This window comes from Arachis stenosperma, chromosome 8, assembly GCF_014773155.1.
Source record: "Arachis stenosperma cultivar V10309 chromosome 8, arast.V10309.gnm1.PFL2, whole genome shotgun sequence".
Classification (NCBI taxonomy): Eukaryota; Viridiplantae; Streptophyta; class Magnoliopsida; order Fabales; family Fabaceae; genus Arachis; species Arachis stenosperma.
Genome location: NC_080384.1, coordinates 20,583,065 through 20,591,783, shown reverse-complemented (window position 1 = coordinate 20,591,783; position 8,719 = coordinate 20,583,065). Strand labels below are relative to the sequence as shown.

Below are 8,719 nucleotides of genomic sequence, written 5' to 3'. Positions count from 1 at the left end.
AAATATTATTTTAATTTTTGCAACATTTGCATAACACCAAAGCGTATTCTAAAATCCTAACTTTGTTTTTCAATAAACAAAGTAACGTCAATGGTTGTTTACTTTCTAGAAACCTTTTCCCATTAGATCATCGTTAACCTTTGTTCAGATGTCAATTATAGTTGCACAACCCATGAGTCAAGGACGTGGTTTGAAATCGTACTATGGTAGTGTCAATTCAATTTAAGGTGCTGAGCCCGACAAACTATTCCGACATGCTCATCCTCCAGCACGAGATGGACCCTTCAATCAGTCGTAATTGCGGAGCAAAGCTAGGCCTTCCAAAAATAGTAAACAGCAGAATAGAAGAGCATCATCATGAAAGGGGAGACAATAAGCAGAGACAAGGCTAAAATATTTATATTTCGACTTTGATTTTGTTGGCATGCAACCTGGGATGCCATGCTTTACAATATCCCAACATTTGTTACATCCTTAACAAACATAAGCACCCTCACGTCACCTAAAACATCTTATCATCTTCCAACACGCTTTTCCCACTATTCAGAGTCAGACTCCACATTGTTCATAGCTTTTAACCCTCTAGGTCTCTGCACCAAAATGAAAATTACAATATATTATAGCTGCAACCAAAGGGGGAAAGGAAAATAATGGAAGATACAATACAACGAATCTTCCTTTTTCCAGGTAATCGAGGGAGGAAGGGGGGAGAGGGTGGTTTTCAATTACAACGACGTTACCTTTTTGGAAATCTTCTTCTCCCTAACTTCGTACCGTTCCAAGGTAAGATCGGACAGCCATGCTCCTGGACTTACCAGCTGCAATAGATCAAAATTCCCAAATGTAAATTCACAGCACAACTCATAATGCAGCAGGCAAAAATAAACGGAAAGAAAATACGAACAGATAGGGGGTTAGCTAATGATTCTTCCGAATGCGTGGAAAACTTAGCCCGGACAGAAAAACTATGCATGAGTTTCATCCATCCATATAAAGTTTCACCTTAATCTTTTTACCCAACCAAAAAAGGCCCAAATAATTCTTTTCGTCGACTACAACTGGCACTGCCAACACTCATGCCAATCGCAGGGTGATACAAAATCCAGTATGGCAACGGCAAGTGGCAACCACACCATTCCCGCACCCTACAAAGTACAAACCTCCACACGTGCCCCAACGAAACCCTATAACCTCATCGAAACACAGCTTCGTCGTCCCATTTTCGTTTTTCCCCTAAAATGTAAAGGACTAGCTGTACCCTTAAATAATAATAATAATAATAATAATAAGCAGTAACATATTTTTTTGAATAAAATATAATTAGCATAGTCACTTTTTGAATAAAATTTAATTCTGTGAGATAAAATGCCCTCTTAAATTAACATAGTCACTTTTTGAATAAAATTTAACAATAACATTTTTTATTTTATAACTAAATATTTTTTATTATATTATTAACATAATATATTTTTATTATAATTTTTAATAATTAGATATCTTGTTTTTCATATTGAGATTTTTTCATGTTATGGATTAATACCTTTAATTTATAACTATAAAAAAAAACACGGTTCCTACTTTATATAAATTATTCCCAGTATAACATATTGTACGCCAAAAACAAATTCAAGTTTAACTGTTAAAAAATATTTAACGTTTCTTTTTTTAAAATACAATTCTTGAAAGTAATAGTCGTGCTGGCCGAATCTACGAGGCCCAATTTAAAGTTAATGTTAAACCCGCATCAAGTGGTCAACTATGCCTTTAATAATACTAATGGAAGCATTTCAAGTGCACCGGGAGTATCGGTGTACCAGTTATTTTAACCGTTGATCTGAATTATAAAAAATATATATAATATATATTAATTAAAATCAACGGTTAAAACAATTGGTACACCGGTGCTCCCTGGTGCACTTGAAATGTTTCCAATACTAATACTCAAGATAAATAATAGAAAAAGTTCCGTAAAACAAAATGATTTAGTAAAATAATAGAATAAAAAATTATCACCATTAAATTCATAACTTTATCACATATGAATTGTACTATTTTACTTAAATTAAATATTTTTTAATCATTTTACTACTTAATAATAACGATAGTTTCAATGCATTTTATACTAAATTAATATGTAAAGAATTAGAAAAGAGTTTATTTTTTAATTTTCAGGACTATGGTATTGATAACGGCCACCCACCCTCACTGCTCCAAGGCCGTGTCATTTGCTTTTGAAAAATGGCAAAGAAGCACAAATTAAATTCCCAGTAGGCTTCCTAACAAATATTTGGTGGCCATTCGGTGTGAACCAAGCTCACCCTGACGCGTGTACCCAAATTCCACAGCTGCCAACCATATATGGCTTTCCTAGCGACGGGGCCGAATAAAATACAAAAGCAAAAACGGGGGCACCCCCGTACTAACTTGCACAAAGGGAATAAAGAATATTAAACAAAACAAAAATCACATACTAAAATATACTTTAGCTGGTGTCAATATCCACTTTAATATTTTATATGCTTGCTTACATGACAATTTTTGCAGATAATTATACCATCCTCCTCCTTGTTGAGTAACAAATCAACTTCCTAAAAGTTCTAAACAAAGTCATTTATCCAAATTCTAATTTGAAAACCGTCATATATATATATATATATATATAGTTTTATTTCAAAAAAGAGACATAAAATTATTGAATCAAGTTGCATATAATATATCGTACGGAAGACAAAGTTAATAAATAATAATTGAACTTGAGGAAATTAGAATGGAAAAATAGAAATAATTAAGAGCAGAAGAAGGAGAGTTCTTACATTGAGGGTGCGTTGTATGAATTTAGCTCTCTTCTTGGGTCTCTGAGGGAGCTTTGTACCCTTAATGGCGAAAAAATCTTCTTCCTTCTCCTTGTTGGTCAAGGCAATCACGAACTTAGGTGGCCACACCTGCGGAACCGCATCCCCGCTGCCGGAGGGTGACCCACCCTTTTTGCTATCGTGCGCAGTATCCGATGAGGCAGCGGACTTATTATTGTCGTTATGGTGATGATGGTGGTGGTGGTTGTTGTTGTTGTGCGTACCCCTCTTATCGTGCGCACCCCTATCCGGCGACGCAATTCCCCTAACACCCCCGTTGCTCTGCCCTCCTACTACTCCTCTCATAGCACTTGAAGTCTCCGAGTTCCTAAAATTTACAAGAAAACACAAACAAAACTCACATGTAAGGTAATTATGTGACTATCTTAACCGTAAGAAACATGAATCCACATCACATGCGACTATATAATAAATAGCAAAAATAAAGATGCATTTGGGAGGTAGTTTAGGAGTAAAATATTGTGGAAAAGTAACTGGGGAGTAGTGAGTTTACGAAATTAACCTTGAGGGGTCGATCTAATATAGATCGAAGGGTGAGAATAGGGAGGGGGCTGGAATCTAGACGGGTTTGGCGTAAATATGGGCTGGTATTTGGCCCCTTGCGTGACTTTGTATTTGTGTAGTGTTGCGCTGTGCTTTGAAGGTGGGTCGTTTAATTTATTTTTTTTTTCCCTAAATGCAGTGAAATGAAATAAAAAAGGTTTATAGATTAGATCATGAGATATTTCATATTTGAGATGAGAGACCTTAGAGAATGAATCGAGAGGAGGAAGGAGTGTGTGATTCCCTATAACGGGTACAGCTGGTTCCGCGGGATATTTGGAGCCGTTGGATCTTAGAGTGCTTTTGGGTAAAGCAAAGATGGAGATTGCTACGTGGTGAGATGTTAAATGGAAGTGACCGGATCTGAGACCTGGTCCCTTCATCCGACGGCTAAAGTAGAAAAGGACTTTTTGTTAAACACGTGGAAGGAAAATGTCCATTCCATGTTTCTAACAGAGTCTGTAGTAATTGTTGATATGATAAGGAAGGTGGGGTTTTGTTTCCCCAATCCGCATCGTAGATGTAGATCCAGAACCAGAACTTGCAGAATCACTATTCCTCTCCATATCTATCTACCTATGCCGGAGGATAGATCGAAGAATTTCTATAACTCCATCAATCATATACATGCTTACATGAAAAACAATCAAACACAGGTAGCGTATCCAAAACAGAAAATAAATAAATAGTTAAATACATAAAAAAGAATCATAAACGGAGAAAAGCTTTAATTGCCACAATAAATGAATACCAGATGAAGATTTCACAGAGCTGGAGAAACTATCTACATATATTTTAGGCAGATTTTGCGAATCATATGCATAAAACACGAGAAATATAAAAACGGAAAAATAGCAGAACCCAAGAAATTTCAAACATGAACTCTGACATTTACCTGATTGGGATTATTAGAGTCGTTAGTTGTTAGTTAACGATTACCACGCTAATACGCAAGAGTATAAAGAAGGCAGTTATGAACTAGATTTGTATATATTTTATTTGTGTCTAAATATTGAAGGCGTCGATCCTAACTCTGTTGGGCATTTTCCTTACTTAGAGGTAATAATATCTAAGTCCAAATATAATTTGAAAGGAAGAAAGGAAGGGGATCTCACGCACATACCGTGAGCTCCTCTTTATTCTTCAATTCGGATGAGGCAACCGCAAGGACCTGACCAATTGGAGAGTGGACAAAATATAAGCCTCTTAGTCATGATAAATGCTTATCATTCAGCCCAGTTAGGTACAATAATAACTCAGCCCAATTTTTAATACTATGGAAACATTTTTTAAGCCGGTGATTCTTTGCCTGACATTTGAGACTCACAAGTTGCCATCACCATATATAGTCGGCCATCGCACCAATAATTATGGCGGAAATGGGGAGCGAAACAAGATTTAAAGGTGCTACCATACATGCATGCATAGTTAGTTCCACAAACCTGCCCCACTACTTGGCACTACTCTTTCAGTTTCTTTCAACTCATGCTTTCCCACCTATGCCACTTTTGTTTTCTATTGAACAACCGAGAAAACACTATTCACTGCTACAGAGTTATCCGATAACATATTTTACACCACCTCCATATGCTTGATTAGAAATTAAAACAAATCTAGATTAAAATTCGTAATGGAATATTTTCATCGATAACCACAACAAGAAAAGAAAACAAATCCTTTGCTGAAAATAATTACACAACACATGTGGACGATAAGTCCCCAATACAAGCCCCGACTCGTTGAATTTTTTAATTTATATTTCACATAGAAAAAGCAAGAGCATGGCCCACGCGCCAGTGCGCCACCAACACGAACCTTACCCTTGTCATCAAGATAGGTTAAGACTTAAGATACTAATCAAGCCAACAAAAAATAAAAAATAAAAAGAAAGGAAACTATAAATCATGCTCTAAAAAATTTTTGGTACATAAATTAATATAAATTTCATAGGAAAAATATAAAACACAAAAATCTCTTATTTCTCCTTTATTTTGTTTTGTTACTCTTTCTTTTCATTCTAAAATTGTACCCGTTCAGATCTAAAGCCGTGGACAACGCATCTGAATCTGGGACTCTCTTCAGTCACAATCAAAAGGGAATAAAAAAGCAGGCATTAAATTCAAACACAGAATTACAGTTCACTTATTAATATGAAGGAAGATTTGAATGCAGAAGAAATCAGAGGAGGAGCATGGTAATTGGCAATTCAGTTACCTGAGAATTCGTTGCTGCGGCGAAGATGGGCGTTGACGGAGATTGGGATATCCGTTAGTTTGATGATGATTATGATTATTATTGGCGAGGGTAATATTGTTATTATTGAGTCCAAGTGGGGGCTTATTTAAAGAGTCTTTATCGGTTCTAACGACCCGGCGATCCACCCGAACCGTTGTCCTCTGGACCGGTGCGGAAGAGTCGTCTTTGTCCTTGTCCTTAACCTGCACCTTCATGCACCTTAGTCTTTTCCGGTTCCCCCACTGCAACACCAAATCCGGCGTCGTTGTGTGCCTCGTCCCGTCGGAACTCGCCCTCAACACCAAAGACCCTTCCCCACCTCCGCCGTTAACGTTATTGCTGCTCCGAACAACTGAAGAAGACTCTTTATCCATCTCCTCTTTGTTGTTCCACCTGTGCCATTGAAAAGGTCAAGTAACCGCTGTAATTTCTTATATTATGACAAGAAGCTATCAAAATCATACATTGCTACATCTTTTTTCATGTAAGCAATTAAGATTGGCTTTGATTTTGAACTTAATAGTCTACGAGATGTGCATCCAAGTGTCTACGATTTCCAATGAATAGAAAAAGGATAAAAGAGATGAGAATTGTGTGAGGCGTGAGACGTGAGCATCTTTTACAGCTTCACTGAGTCAGCATCGAAAGATGGACGATGGCAAACAAATGAGGGAGGCGCAGATATTATTGAAATATTTTTGGTAATCCAGTTTTACATTGAAAATCGGAGCCTCCAAGTTCGAATTGTTTTCCCCCAATTCTGAAACCAAGACAATGTGGAAAAATCGAACAACGAGGTGGAAGAAGAAGTTGTAAATACAGACAAGGGGAAAATGAAAACGGAACTGAGACCAGAGATTTTTGCAAGCCATTAATTGATATTAAAGAATAAGAAGAAAGAAAACAGAGAGAGCCACCAAAATAGGAGTGAGGAAAAGAGATCGAGGAAACCGCAAAGGAGTAATGAAAATCAATGTCTCTCACCGTAAACTTACACTTGATGAACAATCAATTCCTTCTGGAACTACCGCAACCGAAGAAAATAAACAAGCGAGTTTTCGATTTCCTGCAGAAGAAGAAAACGTAAGGAAGGAGAGAAAGAGAGATGAATCAGAGAAGCTATAGCCAGCAGATAGAAACGAACATCAAAATTGGATTCACCGCTGCAAGGTTGCGATGAGGAGAATCAAACGCGCACAGTTCCAGCTCTGATTAACTTTGTTTAGTTTCTCACCTAAATCTGGTTCCCCTGTCGCATGAGACGGAGAAAGCTTCCCGATTTCAGTTACCAGGCTCTGCAGAAATGCGAATCTATGTCTAAAATCCAAATAATGGCGACATTTCAGAGCTTCTGTCTCCGACTATGGCTGTAAAATCAAGTCGGCCACGATCGTCCCTGTAATACAGGACTATCGAAGTTCAGAGCTCCAAAATCCGTGATTTTCCAAGAAAAAAATGTATCTGCAGATGCACCAGAAATGGCAAACAAACCAACTTAGCACAGAGAAGAGAAGGGGAAAAAAAGGAAGAGAAGAAAACTCCGGCGCAATTCCCTACCTTAAGAAGGGAAAAATCTTCACGAACGCTAGAATATATCAATAAAACTAAGGAAATCTAATTCACTTGAGAATTCCAAAATCAAACTCTGCTATAATCCGGCAAATCCTCTCTGAACATGCATCTGCAAACAAAAATGAGCCACCAACACAAAATAAAAAACAATCCAAAAGACGAGCTTCTTCACCGTGAAGATAAACAAAAGGACATAATCGAAAAGAGAATTTGAGGCCTTGTAAATTGTAGACCTCATTCAATTTGAGAAAAGTGGCAGATCCTCAACATTCACCGTGTTCAGCAGAAAAAAATGGCGAGAGAAAGCGCTACTAGCTTGAAGGAGATAGATATATATATATATATAAATATAATGAGAAAGACACAGAAGACAAAGAAGAAGAAGGGGGAAAGGGTAGAGAAGGAGCTGGTTGTTCTGGTTTCTTTTCTGATAGAACGAAAATGGTGAGGAGCATGGTTTATGTTTATATACATCATTGTGCTACACTCCTTATCACCAACCGTCCACTCCCACAACTTGTGACCGTAGATCAACGATCTCACGGCTCATATTTATCGCAACCCTAAACCATTCACGGTTCACCCTATTTCAAACCCGTTACCTCAATACTTCCCCTCACCCCTTAACGCCCCGTTAGTTAATGTTTGCAGTTTCCTTACGGCGTTAAGTACTTTGACGGAATCAGTTCAGTCGTCAGATCCCAATTATTAATTGCTACTTATTTTTGTACATTATTTTATTTCATTTTCTTTTCTTTTCTTGTTTGGGTCTCAGTTGAGTTGAGTAGACGAGTCCATTACCGCGCCCAGAAGTGATATTTATTGGGCTGGGTGCAGGATGTTTAACTTAACTAGGGTTAGTTAACCCTGTTTTGGGGGTAAACTGGAACCTAGGAACCGGTTATGTAAGACTTAGACCTAGTAACTGTGGGTATGGTTCGAAGACAGTTGTGTTTGTGATGTTGGGTGTACGTGGATGGGACTTGGAATGGGTATAGTATAAATAATGAAAGCTTAACTTGAATCTAGCAAGCAACTACGGATTGACCAGATCTTCACCTCCCCATTTATTTGCATTTTACCGTGCAAGTTAAAAATAATAAATATTATTTAGTATGACTATAAAATATATTAGTTTATTATCGTATATGTAAAATTTTAAATCTTCAATATCTTATACATAATATTCTGATATAGAAACACTATTTTAATATTTCTTTTTGTTAAGTGCGTGGTTTATTTCCAATTTTTTTCTCATAATATTCATAAGTTGTTTTAAGAATAATATATTTAAATAAAACATTTGAAATTTATATTTATCCAAATACAACTATTTTAAACGGATTATATGTGTGTTTTAGGTTGAACTACAAAATTTCTATTACATTTTATCATTTACACATAAATCGTAGAACCTCTATCACAGTTTATGAATAGCTAAGTTTGTACATAAATCACGAGACCAAAGACGGATTATATTCTTGAGTGCGTGAATA

The 8,719-nt window shown here is 36.8% G+C and overlaps 1 protein-coding gene across 4 annotated transcripts; it reads right to left on the bottom strand.

Annotated features, from left to right (window-relative positions):
- Window positions 1-381: 381 nt before the first annotated feature.
- On the bottom strand, window positions 382-7,670 carry LOC130944094 (uncharacterized). 4 transcript variants are annotated; one of them, XM_057872247.1, is made up of 8 exons: window positions 7,457-7,670; window positions 7,209-7,332; window positions 6,796-7,112; window positions 6,647-6,717; window positions 5,631-6,044; window positions 2,814-3,180; window positions 741-818; window positions 382-590 (listed from the first exon to the last, which is right to left on the bottom strand). In XM_057872247.1, exons 5-8 carry the CDS (start codon window positions 6,023-6,025, stop codon window positions 540-542), a joined length of 891 nt encoding a protein of 296 aa, XP_057728230.1. In that variant the 5' UTR covers window positions 6,026-6,044; window positions 6,647-6,717; window positions 6,796-7,112; window positions 7,209-7,332; window positions 7,457-7,670; the 3' UTR covers window positions 382-539. The 4 variants fall into 4 exon arrangements, with proteins under 4 accessions (XP_057728230.1, XP_057728232.1, XP_057728228.1 ...); XM_057872249.1 differs by having other exon boundaries at window positions 6,886-7,112; XM_057872245.1 differs by having other exon boundaries at window positions 6,636-6,717; window positions 7,457-7,669.
- Window positions 7,671-8,719: the final 1,049 nt, after the last annotated feature.

Coding starts and splice junctions, on each gene's coding strand:
- LOC130944094 (XM_057872247.1), bottom strand. CDS start 6,025: ATGGATAAAGAGTCTTCTTCAGTTGTTCGGAGCAGCAATAACGTTAAC. Junction 3,181..5,630: donor CCGCAGCAACGAATTCTCAG/GTAACTGAATTG, acceptor TGTAAATTTTAG/GAACTCGGAGACTTCAAGTG. Junction 591..740: donor AGAAGAAGATTTCCAAAAAG/GTAACGTCGTTG, acceptor ATTTTGGTGCAG/AGACCTAGAGGGTTAAAAGC.